The sequence below is a fragment of the Mustelus asterias genome, chromosome 1 (assembly GCF_964213995.1).
Source record: "Mustelus asterias chromosome 1, sMusAst1.hap1.1, whole genome shotgun sequence".
Classification (NCBI taxonomy): Eukaryota; Metazoa; Chordata; class Chondrichthyes; order Carcharhiniformes; family Triakidae; genus Mustelus; species Mustelus asterias.
This window is the reverse complement of record NC_135801.1, coordinates 127,837,494-127,853,872: the sequence shown is the minus strand read 5'-3', so window position 1 is coordinate 127,853,872 and position 16,379 is coordinate 127,837,494. Positions and strand designations below refer to the sequence as shown.

Genomic DNA, 16,379 nt, shown 5'->3' with positions numbered 1-16,379 from the left:
AATACAGGAGAACAAAAACACATCAGAAAAATAAACACAGGGTAACAAGGTTACAAAAGAAATAAAACACTGAGGTTCATTTCCAGAGATAGAATTGAAAAAAAATCAATGTAGTTGAACTTGCATATAACCTTGGTTAGACCACTCGAGTTCTATGAACAGTTTTAATCTTCATGTTACACAAAATTGGAAAAGGCATGGCAAAAGTGCAATAAACTTATTGGAACAGACGTTATACCTTTCAGGAAAGACTGAACAGAGTGGAGCTCTAAGACCCTGGAGTGATACAGGTCTTCAAGATTATGAAAGGGTTTGGTTAGATAGACAGATGATTTCCCATTTGTGGATGAAACCAGAACATGGGACCAGAAGGAGAAACTTGTTTAGTTGAAAGTGGTTATAATGGGGAATTCACTGCCCCAAAGAGCAGCAAAGTGAATAACACAGCTGCATTCAGGTTAGTTAAACAGTGAGGGACAAAGTTGGATGGGAGGGTGAGCTGCGAAGAGGATGCAGAGATGCTTCAGTGTGTTTTGGACAGATGCAGTATAATGTGGATAAATGAGAGGTTATTCACTTCAGTAGCAATAATAGGAAGAGATTATTACTTGAATGGGTGTAAATTGAGAGCTGTATACTCAATGAGACCTTGGTATCCTCGTGCAGTCAGTAAAAGTAAGCATGCAGCAGGTATAGCAGACAGTAAAAAAGCGAAATGGTTTGTTGGCCTTCATAGTGAGATGATTTGAGTATAGGGATAGGGATGTTTTGCTGCAATCCTATAGGGCATTGGTGAGGCCACATCTGGAATAGTGTGTACAGTTTTGGTGTCCTTATCTGAGGAAGGATGTCCTTGCTGGAGAGGAAGCAAAGATTTACCAGGCTGATTCCTGGGATGGCAGATCTGTCATATGAGGAGAGACCAAGTCAGTTAGGATTATATTCACTGGACTTTAGAAGAGTGAGAGGGGATCTCACAGAAACTTATAAAATTCAAACAGGGTTAGACAGGATAGATTCAGAATGTTCCAATTGTGGGACAGTCCAGAACTAAGGGTCATAATTTGAGGATAAGGGATAAACCTTTTAGAACCGAGGTGAAGAGAAATTTCTTCACCCAGAGGGTGGTGAACATGTGGAATTCACTACCACAGAATGTAGTTAAGGCCAAAACGTTGTCTGATTTCAAGAAGAAATTAGAGATAGCTCTTGGGGCTAAAGGGATCAGGGATATGGGGTGGGGGGAAATCAGGATATTGACTTCGATGATCAGCCATGGTGGAGCAGGCTCAAGGGGTCAAATGGCCTAATCGTGATTCTAGTTTCTATGAAAGAATAGAAGGGTATGATGACTGGGTTAGAAGAGGTTCATGTAGAAGATAAACACTAGAATAGACCTGTTGAACCAAATGCCCTTGTTCCACACTGTATTGGTGAAGGGAGGTTGAAATGCAAAGTATCGGCTTTTGGTTTAACAGTTCAAACAGTGCAAGAACAAGTCAGAAAACCAAGAGTTACACTTTATTGAAAACTTCAACAAAACTACACTGGGTATCTCACCCAGTCCAAGACAAAAAACTGGAAACTTCAGAGTAAACTTGAGTGATTTACAAATTATGCAAGCTATAATTACCATACTGTGCTAAAATTATACTCTAGGTAATAAAAACACGAGGCAATTTCATGAGATATCCATAATAAAGTACATTAGTAGAGGTGCAGAGCTAATAAATCTACTTCCAGTGTAGAGGCACTAAATCTTTCAGAGACTTTGGCATAGAAATCAGCTGTGGAGATGCCGTAGAAATCATAGAAATTTCATAGAAATCAGCAGCATGGAGGAAAATGCACAGTGCAAACTTAACAACTAATGGAAGGAACTATGTCAGTATATAAATAATCATTTTTGCTTCAACACCAATAAGCGTTACACAAGTCATAAGTCTACTTATTTTAATTCATTTATAGAATGTGGATGATCACAGCACTTATTGCCCATCCCTAGTTGCCCTTGAAAAGATGGTAGTAAGCTGCCTTCTTGAACCACTGCAGTCCCAGAGACGCAAGTACGTCCAGTGCTGTTAGGGAGGGAATTCCAAGATCTTGACCTAGCAAGTGAAGGAATAGCGATATATTTCCAAGTTAGGATGGTGAGTGGCTTGGAGAACCTCCAGGTGTTGGTGTTCCCAGGTATCTGCTCCTCTTGCCTTTCTTGATGGAAGTGGGGGGTTTGGAAGATGCTGCATAAGGAACCTTGGTGAGTTCCTGCAGTGTACCTTACTGATGGTACACACTGCTGCCACTAATCATCAGTGGTGGAGGAATTGAATGTTTGTGGAAGGGAGAGCAAATAAGTGGGCTCCTTTGCTCTGGATAGTGTGGAGCTTCTTGGGAGTTGTTCAAACTGGAGTCACCCAGACAAGTGGAGTATTCCATTACACTCCTGATATGTGCCTTGTAGATGGTCAGAGGGCGAGTTACTCGCTGCAGGATTCAACTTGTTCTGGCAGCCTGTGATCATCCAGTTCAGTTTCTAGTTAATGGTAATCCTCAGGATGTTGACAGTGGGGTACTCAGTGATGGTAATGTCACTGCATGTCATGGGGGTGATGGTTAGGTCCCCTCTTGTTGGAGATGGCCATTGTCTGGCACTTACTAATAATGCAAGTTGTGAAAAGTAACTTTAACTGAGAACCCATGACCCAAGCTAAAATGAGAAAAACAAAGAACAAAGAACAGTGCCGCACATTGGTCCAACTAGACCATTCGTTTGTATCCCTCCATTCCCAGACTGCTCATGTGACTATCCAGGTAAGTCTTAAACAATGCCAGCGTGTCGCCCTACTTGGCAGCGCATTCCAGACCCCCACCACTCTGTGTAAAAAACATCCCTTTGATATCCGAGTTATACCTCGCCCCTCTCACCTTGAGCCCGTGACCCCTCGTGATCGTCACCTCCGACCTGGGAAAAAGCTTCCCACTGTTCACCCAATCTATACCCTTCATAATTTTGTACACCTCTATTAGGTCTCCCCTCATTCTCCGTCTTTCCAGGGAGAACAACCCCAGTTTACCCAATCTCTCCTCATAGCTAAGACCCTCCATACCAGGCAACATCCTGGTAAACCTTCTCTGCACTCTCTCTAAAGCCTCCACGTCCTTCTGGTAGTGCGGCAACCAGAACTGGACGCAGTACTCCAAATGTGGCCTAACCAGCGTTCTGTACAGCTGCAACATCAGACTCCAGCTTTTATACTCTATACCCCATCCTATAAAGGCAAGCATACCATATGCCTTCTTCACCACCTTCTCCACCTGTGCTGCCACCTTCAAGGATTTGTGGACTTGCACACCTAGGTCCCTCTGTGTTTCTATACTCTTGATGGCTCTGCCATTTATTGTATAACTCCCCCCTACATTAGTTCTTCCAAAATGCATCACTTCGCATTTATCAGGATTAAATTCCATCTGCCATTTCTCCACCCAATTTTCCAGCCTATCTATATCCTGCTGTATCGTCCGACAATGTTCATCGCTATCCGCAAGTCCAGCCATCTTCGTGTCATCCGCAAACTTGCTGATGACACCAGATACACCTTCTTCCAAATCATTTATATATATCACAAATAGCAGAGGTCCCAGTACAGAGCCCTGTGGAACACCACTGGTCACAGACCTCCAGCCGGAAAAAGACTGTTCGACTGTTACCCTCTGTCTCCTGTGGCCAAGCCAGTTTTCTACCCATCTAGCCACCTCTCCTTGTATCCCATGAGCCTTAACCTTCTTAACCAACCTGCCATGAGGGACCTTGTCAAATGTCTTACTGAAATCCATATAAACGACATCCCTTCTTACATGGAATTCGTCAACCGTTTTTGTCACTTCCTCAAAAAACTCCACCAAATTTGTAAGGCACGACCTCCCTCTTACAAAACCATGCTGTGTGTCACTAATGAGATTGTTCCGTTCTAAATGCGCATACACCCTGTCTCTAAGAATCCTCTCCAACAACTTCCCTACCACGGACGACAAGCTCACTGGCCTATAATTACCCAGGTTATCCCTGCTACCCTTCTTAAATAACGGTACCACATTCGCTATCCTCCAATCCTCAGGGACCTCACCTGTGTCCAATGAAGAGACAAAGATTTCCGTCAGAGGCCCAGCAATTACATCTCTTGTCTCCCTGAGCAGTCTAGGATAGATGCCAGCAGGCCCTGGGGATTTGTCAGTTTTAATGTTCCCTAAAAAACCTAACACTTCCTCCCTTGTAATGGAGATTCTCTCTAACGGGTCAACCCCTCCCTCTGAGACACTCCCAGTCAACAAGTCCCTCTCCTTTGTGAATACCGATGCAAAGTATTCATTTAGGATCTCCCCTATTCCTCTTGGGTTCTAAGCATAATTCCCCTTCCTTTGTCCCCGAGAGGTCCGACTTTTTCTCTGACAACTCTTTTGTTCCTAACATATGAATAAAATACTTTATGATTCTCCTTAATCCTATCTGCCAAGAACATTTCGTGACCTCTTTTTGCCCTTCTAACTCCCCATTTGAGATCTTTCCTACTCTCTCTGTATTCCTCCAGAGCTCCATCTGTTTTCAGTTGCCTGGACTTAACGTATGCCTCTCTTTTCTTTTTGAGCAGATCCTCAATTTCCCTGGTTATCCACGGCTCTCGAATCCTACCTTTCCTATCCTTCCTTTTTACAGGCACATGTCTGTCCTGCAGCCTTATCAACTGTTCCTTAAAAGACTCCCACATGCTAGACGTGGACTTACCCCCGAACAGCCTCTCCCAATCAACGGCCACCAATTCCTGCCTAATCCGGCTATAGTTAGCCTTCCCCCAATTTAGCACCCTACCCTTAGGACAAAACTCGTCCTTGTCCATTACTATCCTAAAGTTAAGAGTTGTGGTCACTATTTGCCACATGTTCCCCTACCGAAACTTTGACGACCTGACCGGGCTCATTTCCCAGAACTAGATCCAGTATAGCCCCCTCTCTAGTTGGGCTATCTACATACTGTTCCAAAGAACCTTCCAGTATGCATTTTACAAATTCCTCCCCGTCCAGACCCCCAGCCCTAAGCACTTTCCAGTCTATACCAGGGAAATTGAAGTCTCCCACTACAACAACCCTATTTTTTCTGCACATATCCAGAATTTCCTGACATATCCGTTCCTCCACTTCCCGTGGGCTGTTGGGTGACCTGTAGTATACCCCCAGCATAGTGATTGCACCTTTCCTGTTTCTGAGCTCCACCCACAGCGACTCATTACATGACCCCTCTAAATTGTCCACCCTCTGCACCGCTGTAATATGCTCCCTAACTAATACCGCTACTCCCCCACCTTTTTTTAGCCCCTCCTCTGTCTCACCTAAAACACTTATACCCCGGAATATTCAGCTGCCAGTCCTGTCCTTCTTTTAACCAAGTTTCCGTCACCGTAACCACATCCAAATTCCACGTACGAAAATGTAAGAACATGTAAGAAAAACAACTTGCATGTGAAGCAAAGTGAATAATTTTAGAACAAGTCGCCTCATTTTGCTGTGCTTCAGAATCAGTTCACATGTTCAAAGTATCTACACTGTACAAGTTGAGCATTTGTACAAAATCGAAACTCCAGAAATGTACCTTCAGTCAATCCATAAAGGAGTGCAGGTTATCACAATGTTGACTGTAAAAAAGTCACTTAATATCTGCAAAGTAGGGGAGAGGGCTATGTAGATAAAATGCAGAGATTAACTCAATCAAACCTGGCCTTATTAATTAGACGACCCTGGAAATAGCTACACGCCTTTCTTTAAACAATAAGAAGTTTTATGCCCCGTTTACTCAAACCCACCCTCTGTGGAGCCTTGCGACACTCAGAATCCACCTGCACTTAAATCATTAACCAGAGCAACTTTCAGAGGCAGCGAACATTACGAGTGTTGACTACACGTGTCGAGTGAAGTTCTGTATCTGGTGTTATTCACCAGTTCTGAAAAATGGAATGAAACCCCGCCAGTGGTCAAGGTTAAATAAAGTACAAATTCAACCTGTTTATTAAAAAAACACAAGCACTCGCGTTTCTATCTAATTTAACATTATTTCCATTTTTACTGCAGTGTACTTTATAAATACTGAAATGGCACAAATATGTTGCCCCTTTTAACCAGAAAAATAAATGAAGCATATTTGAAAATCTAGGAAATGAAGGAAAATAAACTAAAGTCGGTATTTCTCTACCTGTTGGGTGAAGCAGCCACACGCACACAGCATTCAGTATTCAGTGAGTAACAATTCCAACTATCATCCTTCTTCAGCCTCCCTCAACACGTGATAGGGTGGGGATTACCTTCCCTCGCAACTACTTGTTGGGTTTTCACTATCAGTGCTCAGGTAGGTGAGCAGGGTGGGGGTGGCTCAGTGACACTCACCCCACTCGGTATCGACACATTCTTCCACAGAGCACACCTACACTTTGTGTCATTGAGAACACGGCACACCCATGTGGGTTGGCTGTTTCAATCTGAAACCAGTTTTTCCAGAAGTCATTCTGTTGCGGCATCTGATCGCCTTTGTCCTGAATAATACAATTGCGAAACTTATCACAAGCTCTCAAAAGACTCAAGACCAAAGTGTGTTAAAAGGCAAAAATCGGATATAGGAGAATGTAATCGGTCAAATTGATCTGTTGGCTGAATCCCAAGATCTTAACTAGTTCTATACTAGGATTATCCGTTGGTTACGAAGTTCCCAAGGCGCAGCAGAATTGATCAAGGGGACGCAGAGAGAACCATTTCAATGCTTCACCACCTTATGAAAGTTTGCCACAGTTCTGTGAGCTGCTGCTCACTGGAGGACAGACATGACCACTGGTCTTAGTTACTCAAACGTACTAAATTCTGCTCTCTGCTGCTCTAAAGCAAGCATTTTGCACGGATCAATGTAATAACGCCAACAATTCAGACGTTAATATTTCAGAAAGGAATCCAGGTTTGCTCGGTCGAGTTCTAACTCAAAGCCAGAATAGGGAATTCCACCTCAGGAATTTCAATCTATAATCAATTTCGAAATGGTTGTAAAATAGAGGGCTAGCCTGCAATTTATATTGCAAGAGATCACATTCTAAATGAAAATTAGTAACCGCTTATCCTGCACTGCTACAACTGAGTTTGTGAACAGAACTCCCACTCACCTGATGAAGGAGCAGCGCTCCAAAAGCTTGTGGCTCGTGCTACCAAATAAACCTGTTGGACTTTAACCTGGTGTTGTGAGACTTCTTACTGTGTTTACCCCAGTCCAACGCCGGCATCTCCACATCACAACTGAGTTGGCCAGAAGTTATCATATCATTTCGATAGCAGCAAAGCATTCTTCGTCAGCTCCCAGGAAATTTCAACGCAAGTCACTATTTGTGCTTGTATTTACAAAGCAAATTATCATTTAAAATGCTTCATGAACAAGTTACTTTTTGGAGTACAATGGCTACTATTACATAGGCAAACATGATATCCATTCTCTCAATGGTGCACAGCAAATTTCAGGCGCTAAGGGCTCAAACCCACAGGTAAAGTCGCCATTGTCCCACACGAGGGCTGGTGGTGATTTTACCTAACAATCACCACACCTCAGGTGAGAAAGAGGGGCCTTCACGAATAACCTCAGCCGGTATGGGAATTAAACCCACATGGTTGGTGGCACTCATGAACCAGCCATCCAGCCACCTGAGCTAAACCAAAATATCATCCAAAATAAATGAAACAGGTGGGGATGCCAGATTTCTCTCCATATTTGAATATTTTTTTAAAGTTTATTTATTAGTGTCACAAGTAGACTTACATTAACATTACAATGAAGTAACATAGAAACTAGAAGCATTTGGCCCTTCGAGCCTGCTCCACCATTCATTTTGATCATGGCTGATCAACTTCAATATCCTAATCTGCCTTCCCCTTGATCCCTTTTGCCCCAAGACCTTTATCAAATTTCGTCTTGAAATCAGACAACGTTTTGGTCTCAACTACATTCTGTGGTAGTGAATTCCACCCATTAACCACCATCTGGGTGAAGAAATTTCTCCTCACTTCTGTTCTAAAAGGTTTACTCCTTATCCTCAAACTATGACCCCTAGTTCTGGACTCCCCCAGCATTAGGAACATTCTTTCAGAATCTACCCTGTCTAACGCTGTTAGAATTTTATAAGTTTCAATGCTGTTGATGTGAGGCACAGTAAGAAGTTTAACAACACCAGGTTAAAGTCCAACAGGTTTATTTGGTAGCAAAAGCCACACAAGCTTTTGCTACCAAATAAACCTGTTGGACTTTAACCTGGTGTTGTTAAACTTCTTACTGTGTTTACCCCAGTCCAACGCCGGCATCTCCACACGATGTGAGGCACACAGACCTCCAAGAAGCATTTGATAAAATGTCACACAAGAGACTTGTGAGCGAAGTTATAGCTCAAAAAAAAGCAAAGGGAATGTAGCAAGATGGATATGAATTTGGCTAACAGGAGTGTGGGGTTAATGGATTTTTTTTTGGCTGGAGGAAGGTTTGTCATGGAGTTTCCCAGGGGTCAGTGTGGGACCCTTGCTCTTACTGATCTAGTTTAATTATCTAGATCTTGGTGTACAGGGCACAATTACAAAATTTGAGGATGATGCAAAACTTGGAAACATTGAACTTTGAGGAGCATTGCATCAAACTTCAAAAGGACATTGACAAGTTGGAATGGGTGACAAGTAGCAGATAAAGTTGTGTGCGAGAAATGTAAAATGATTCATTTTGGTAGGACGATCATGGTAAGACAATACAAAATAAATGATACAACTCTGAAGGGGCTGCAGGAGCAGAGGGATCTATATACGTATATGCGCAAAAGTCATTGAAGGTGGCAGGACAGTTTGAGTGTACGGTTGAAGCATACAGTATCCCAGACTTTATTAATAGGGGCATAGAGTACAAGACAAAGAGTTTATGTTGAACTCTAAAACAATAGTTTGGCCTCAGCTGGAATGTTGCATCTAATTGTGGGTTCTGCACTTTAGGAAGGATGTGAAGGCATTAGAGACAGTGCAGAAAAGATTCAGGAGAAAAGATTCAGATGAATAGTTCCAGGGATGAGGAACTTCAGTTATGAGTGTAGATCGGAGAACTTGGGACTGTTTTTTTTGGAGGAGAGAAGGCTGAGAGGAGATCTGATGGAGGTATTCAAAGTCATGAAGAGTCTGGACACAGTAGGTAGGGAAAAACTGTTCCCATTAGTAAAAGGATCAAGAACAAGGCGGCACAGATTAAAACGATTGACAAAAGCAAAAGCAACATAAGGAAAGATGTTTTCATGCAGCGAGTGGTTGGGGTCTGGAATGCACTGCTTAAGGGTTTAGTGGAGGCAGGTTCAATCGAGGCTCTCAGAATGGAATTAGACTGTTATCTGACAATGAATAATGTGCAGGGTTATGGGGAAAAGGTGGGGAAATGGCACCAGGTGAATGATGCATTCGGGGAGCTGGTGCAGATATGATGGGCTGATTGGCCTCTTTCTGAGCTGTAACAATTTCTTTAAGTCTCCAAAATAGAAAATTGAAGAGACAGAGTTTCCTCCCACCAGGAAATTCAGGTATTAAATCAATGTTACTACACATATTGAAGAATATGAATCTTGTCTGATGGGGTTTTTCATTTACTTTTGACATATATGACTTGTGTATGGTGTAGCTTGCATGAAGAATAACCCTGTGGTGTCACTGACAGTCATCTGCATATTTCAAATATTTCTAACTTTTGCTGCAATCAATTAACAATTAGCAATCAATAGGACTGTGAGAAACTAGTTGGCTACTTCACAAAATGAATAGCTAACCATGGACAAATTTGAGCATTATTTTACATCCTAACAAATGCTAGAAGAGCTCTTTTTTAAAAATGCAATCTGGATTGTGCTGGAGTTCTGTTTCTACCACCTGAAAAGGACAACTTCACCTGCTTATATAAATTCCATTTGCCTCTGATCAATTTGTTCACTACAGGCATTTTGAACCAACAAACTGTTGTGTGTTTGACTTCCTAATGCGCTCACAAATCTGCTATCTACAACAGATGTGAAACAATTGATTAGAGCTTTAGGGATTGTTCGCTCACAAGAACTTCACATATGATTCACAAGTAGGCCCAACAAACTAATTTTAAAATTGAGTACACAGCTAAAGGTTAAATGGTCCTTGCAATATAGAGCAATTTATTTTAGTTGAAATATTATCGGTTCATTTCTCATGCCCTACTGGAATGAAGCATCTCTATTATTCTTCATTCCTACATATTCACGAGCCATATAATGACGATTTTACACTGCAATCTAGAAGCTATTTAAGTTCCATTCCTAAATAATGATTCCTTTGACTTTGGTTAATATAAACCATGGAAGCACAAATGAAAGGGTAGCAAACGTTTAACCTTCTCAAACAGGGAATAAACTGACATTTGTGGCTTATAACAGTCAAACCCAGGGACCTTTTAGTAGGTTCACTGAAAAATGATCAGAGTAGAAATCTAGACTTCTAATCCATCTTTCCCAAGGGAGATTTGAAGAAAATTGTAATTGCCATCTTGCGAAATCAGCACAGACTTGGGATTAAACCTAACATTCTTCCTCACGTCAGCATGTAGTGCCATAGTTACTCAAACTTGTTTCAGAAATTGCCAAAATTTAGACATTGAATTCACTTTTAAATTACAAGTGGCACGGTGGCACAGTGGTTAACATTGCTGCCCCACAGCATCAGGGACCCAGGTTCAATTCCAATCTTGGGTGACTGTCTGTATGGAATTCTCCAGTGTCTGCGTGGGCTTTCACTAGGTGCTCTGTCTCCTCCCACAGTCCAAAGGTGTGAAGGTTAGGTTGATTGGCCATGGTAAATTGCCCTTTAGTGTCCCAAGATGTGTAGGTTAGATGGATTAGTGGTATAAATGTGTAGGGTAAAGAGGATAGGGTGGGGTAAGAGGTCTGGGTAGGATACTCTGTCAGAGTGTTCGTGGAGACTCGATGGGCTGAATGGCCTTCTTCTGCACTGCAGGGATTCTATGACAATACAATTTCGCTATTATACAAGTAAAATCTGCAGATCTGCTTCAGCATTGTAAACTGTTACACTCTTGTGTTGTGTTACATTACTTGATATAAATCAAAAAGGAACTCAAGTAAAATAAGCTCATTGATTTGAATTTATTAAAGGAAGCATTGTTTTCTAAAAAGTTTGTCCCGTTTTTATTTTTAAAAACAGATTGCAGATATTTAAAATTCACAAATCCAATATTTGAATTCAACCCCCAATAATCAATCTTACAAATCAGAAAAGTCTTCCGTTCAAAGCAAATGCTTCACTTTGTCTTTATATAAAAACTCAAAACGTGCTTTATATCATATTGGTCAACTCATTTACAAATACTTAAATTTTTCAGTCTTTACATATTAAACTGAACAACAAAAATACAAGCCTTTATCACAAACACTTAGAAAAACCTTGAGACAGCTGCAGTGGACTGTAATCTAAAAAAATGGAAGGAACCAAGCTAACCAGCAATCAGGTGTACAATACTGTACAATTGCAAAATACGGTAGCCTGCAATTTGATACTCAGGTTTATCCATCAATGCCATGTGATTCTAAACATCACCTGGATGCAAATTAAGTGCATCAAAGTAAAATAAATTTCAGTCTTTAAATTGCAGATCAGATACATGAATGTGTGCATGTGCACAGGGACAGGAAAATATAATTTTTAATTCATATTGAGAATTGTTCAACCCGGAAATAACCAGTATTATTTTTGGACAAAGTCATTAGTTCAATTACAAAAGATTAACTGTTCTCAAAAGGGTAAACATTGGAAATAAATCAATGCAACATGCTAAATATTCTACAGCTTTTCGTGTTTAAATTTTCATAGCTGCTGAAGAACAATTTTAACCAATTCCTCCCTCTGCTTTGCAACGAAGGCTGGCAGTTTTTCAGCAACTCTTTCAAGTGATCATTCTTTGTTTATGAACCTAGGCAGTGTCTTTCAGCAGAATATCCACTCTGATCCAAACAAAAGCACTTTTCAGTAGGGGTAACTGGATAACAGTCAATAGTTGAAGCCAACGCTGATTTTTGTCCCTTTTCCCGAGGTCAGAGACAGGGATGTACTGTCGCACTGTACTAGTTGCCCTGGTTGAGGTCAGCTATTTCAGCTCAGTCATTTGATTTGTCTGGGTCTGGATGGCGTTGTAAAATAAAAGGTGGTGCATTTACTCACTAAGCCATTGGAAATCGAAGATGCTTCATCGAGCTGTAAATTCTAGCTGAATAGTTGAGGGAGAGTAACATTGGATATTTGAACTATTTTGCAGATGTGTACACATATTCAGAGCAGTTTCTTGCTCCAAGACAGGAAACTGAACTTCAGTTGTCATCATCACTGCTGCTCCATTCATCCTGGAAGATGAGATTCTGAGAAGTTCCAGATTCAGTCTGCAAAAAAAAAAAGAAAAATCGATGGTATAAATTCATGTTTTATTAATTCAAATTCACAATTTACCCAGTGAAAAATGATTTAGTTAACATTTTTAAATGTTAATTCACATTCACTATTACTGAAGTTTTAGCTTGTTTCTTGCTGATTGCGATTTACTCAGATGATGGTAAGCTGTAATAGTTTTAAAGGGTTGTATATATTCTACAAAATCATTTCTCCCTTTCTTCTTCACAGAAGTGTAACATTTTTCTCAGATAATGCAGCTAAACTCAAAAGATATTCGTACTGATATCAATTTTACCTCTTTGCAGAATTACCAGAAGGACATAAGGAGAGATTGGTGAAGTAATTCCTTCTTATCTCGGTAGTCAAAAATCTGAAATTACTTAATCTTAGAGAAACTCCAAGCATAAGTACACGTTGAGACTGCATCAATCTAATGAAAGACTATACCTCAAAACCAACATCCTTCCAAGGCATGCAATACAACCCATTTTTAAGGAACTAGATTGGTACTTTTCTGGGGTCAGTGCACCCTTTCCAACTAATAGTCAGCAGCTCTATACGACACCATTTTTAAAATATACGTTTGAGCAGTACACTGGGGAGAACTCATCTGTTTTTCTTCAAAGATATGCTAAGGGATATTTTACTTCCACCCGAGGGGGAAGATAGATCCTCAACTTAACATATTCGCGAAAAATGGCACCTCCATCATGGCAGCACACCTTTAGTACTACACATGCACATCATGCGGAAGCCATGCTGAAGGATGAGTCTGACAACTAGTTCAAGAGAAATATTGGCAGAAGTTTTACTCAACTGCAAGTGAAGGAACACAGAGCCTCGATAAAATGTAAAACATATAAATGTATTTTTATCTCTGTAAACAGCATAAACCTGTGCCATACCAGATAGCTTTTTGGGAGGGGTCTGCTACTGACAATTAGCAGTTAAGAACATCATACATCAAGATGACAAAAACAATTATCTAACTGGTTTTTAAAAACGTAAACACTGGACATGAATCCTGCAACTGTAAATTCAGACAGAAGAAATAATATTTAAAAAAATATTTGCAGATGATTTGTTCGAGATTGATAGCAGAGAAAATATGTACAAATGCAAATGAGCCTAAAATAAATTAAACTTTGTTTTATAATGTGTGCCTTACTTGAACTGCAAACACATATGTTGTGAAGTTACAATACAAGTACATACACCATGTTTGACAACGAATTGTCATGGTTCAGGGGGAAATATTCCTCATTGGAATTCTATCCCAGAAGCAAAACATTTTTTCAGGTTACATTGGGGTAGTGACTGCCTCAACTTAGAAAGCATGAAAGACAACATGAAAATCTTGCCAATACCAATCTCAGAAAGTCTCATAATAAAAATGATATTTTACACTGACCTTTTGGCTATTTCCTTCCCTTACTTAATAAGCACAACACTACAATAATCTCAGGACAACTAGAGACAAGCATTAAATGCTGACATTGCCAGTGACATTGATATTCCAACCACAGTCTGTAATCTCATGGCCTGGCATATCCCCCACTCTACCTTTAACACCAAGCCAGGGGATCAAACCTGGTTCAAAGATGTGACAATACTGTGCTATTAATATATTTTATGTATAGGGGACTGCTTTAAGATCAAATGTTTTTCTGCAAGGGAGTTGGTTTGTCTGGCAGGAATGCAGCAAATGCTGAGAAAGCAGGAAAGTGACTCATTTTAGCTAGGAATATGTTACTTTATAGTTAATGCATCTCTGTTTATTTAAGATCTTAGTTTCAAACTAATTTGACCGAGTCATGTGATATTATGTCACTGGGAGAAGCTAGGCTTATAGCAGAAACAGTTACATTTTCATTTTTAAAAAGTACAGTTGTTGGAGAGGGCTGGTTAAAGACAACAGTCTAAAATCAGCTCGCTCGCTCTCTCTCTGCAAAATCCCTCTGGAAGCTCCAAGGCTGTTAACCCAAGTCAGAGCAAGTATATTTGGATTTGCTAGCTATATTTTAAAGTGGGGTTTAAGTCTATTAGAGAAATATTGCTTCATTGGAACTGACTAATGATAAGTTAGCAGTTAAGAATTGTTTCTTTTCATGTTTAAAGACAATCCAATGGTTGAGTTGAACAGTTTCATTTTAGAATTACACTTAAACTGTGTTATAAATAAAGCTCGTTTTGATAGATCCCTAATTTGTCAATGGAATCACTCCTGAGATAAAGCACCCTTTCCTCACATTCATGCTAAAATAGAAAAATCTTTGGGGTGTAGTCTGGCTTCAAATATACCTTAGGGTTTCTGATCCGGCACCTGAACAGAGTGCAGTGGGGGAATGCCAGGAGCAACACCAAGCATATCAAAAAATGAGGGATCAAACTGGTGAAGCTACAGCACAGGACTATTTGCTTACCAAACAGCCTAAGCAGCAAATAATAGAACTGAACAATTCCAATGGATAAAATTTAAGCTCTGCAGTCCTGCTACATCCAGGTATGAATGATGGCGGACAATTAAACAACTCACCTAATGTCCTGGGTTCAAATCTCACCACAGCACTTGGTGGAATTTAAATTCAATAAAAAAAAGTCTGGAATTAAGAATCTACTGATGACTGTGAAACCATTGCTGGAAAAACCCATCTGGTTCGCCAGTGTCTTTTCAGAAAGGAAATCTGCCATCCTTACCTGGTCTGGCTTGCATGTGACTTCAGAGCTACAGCAATGTGGTTGACTTTCAACCGCCCTCACACAATAAGAGATGGGCAATAAATGCTAGCCAGCCAGCGACGCCCACATCCCATGAATGAATTAAAAACTAGGGATGGGCAATAAATGTTGGCCGAGTCAGCAATGCCCATAACCCGTCATAAATGAAAAAAAAAATTGGTTAACAAACATGGAAATAGGATTTATATGAACTACTTATAGTTTAGTTCTTAATGTGAATTAACCATTAATTTATTCCAGCTTAAAATAAAAGAACAAGCATGCAATTGTATATTACCTTTCATATCCTCAGGGCTTCTCAAAGCATTTCAAAGCCAATAAAGTACATTGAAGTGTAGTGAGATTTTAAGCTATTTAAGCAAAATCAGCAGCCAGTCTAGGTATGATAATATCCCAAATGTAGCAGTGTTTTGGTTGCGGAATAAGTGAAAGATTTGTTCCAATACACCATGGTAGCTTTAATGCTACATGATGGGACATGAAGGGACTGAAAGGCTCTTGATTTAATATCTCATGAGAGATAAACCTCTCTCCAATGCAGTAAATTTTTATTATTACATTATATCAGGCTTGTCCAAAGTACAGCCCGAGGGCCAGATGTGACCTGCAAAGCTCCTTTAGGCAGCCTGGGCACCAGTTTTCAAAACCCCGGTCAATTAAGTGAGCTTCAACAGAAGATTATTCTTGGAGCTGCTCCACCAATCATGGGCCAGTTCTCTTCGGCTTTTGCTGGACTAGTAAGCTTATCAGCAGGAAATGAGGGAGGTGAAACAGTGTTTGATTAAAGGAGCAGCACTGGTTATTGTGCTGAGAGCTGCCAGGCGAAGGGAAGTGAAGCAGTGGTGTGGATGGAGTCCAAGGAGCCAGGTATATCTGGCCCAGAACCCGCGGAGAGTGGGTCGGAGTTTGGGCCCCATGGAGGGCGGCTTGGAGTCGAGGACCCATGGAAAGCAGGTTGGAATCAAGGCCTGCAAGGGCGAGGCTTTGGCGGGCTCTGGGAGAGCGAATTTTGGTGAACCTGGAAAAAGACATTGCTATGGGTGGATGGCTAGGTAAGAGTGAGGTTGGGAGAGAGTGAATGAATGTGTGAGAGGGGGGATGGGGGAGTGTGTGTGTGTGTGTGTGTG

At 40.8% G+C, this 16,379-nt stretch overlaps 2 protein-coding genes across 3 annotated transcripts in view; both read right to left on the bottom strand.

Moving 5' to 3' along the window:
- The window catches only part of elovl7a (ELOVL fatty acid elongase 7a), a 49,481-nt gene extending 43,001 nt beyond the window's left edge, over positions 1 to 6,480 (bottom strand). The window contains exon 1 of the mRNA XM_078218728.1: positions 6,239 to 6,480. The gene's annotated coding sequence lies outside the window, so the exon portion shown is untranslated. The remainder of the gene's footprint in view (positions 1 to 6,238) is intronic.
- A 4,718-nt stretch (positions 6,481 to 11,198) lies between these two features.
- Positions 11,199 to 16,379, bottom strand: part of ercc8 (excision repair cross-complementation group 8) — a 41,380-nt gene continuing 36,199 nt past the window's right edge. For both annotated transcript variants that reach the window (XM_078218708.1, XM_078218716.1), the window contains exon 12: positions 11,199 to 12,503. In XM_078218708.1, coding sequence (XP_078074834.1) covers positions 12,435 to 12,503 — 69 coding nt within the window. In that variant the 3' untranslated portion in view covers positions 11,199 to 12,434. The remainder of the gene's footprint in view (positions 12,504 to 16,379) is intronic.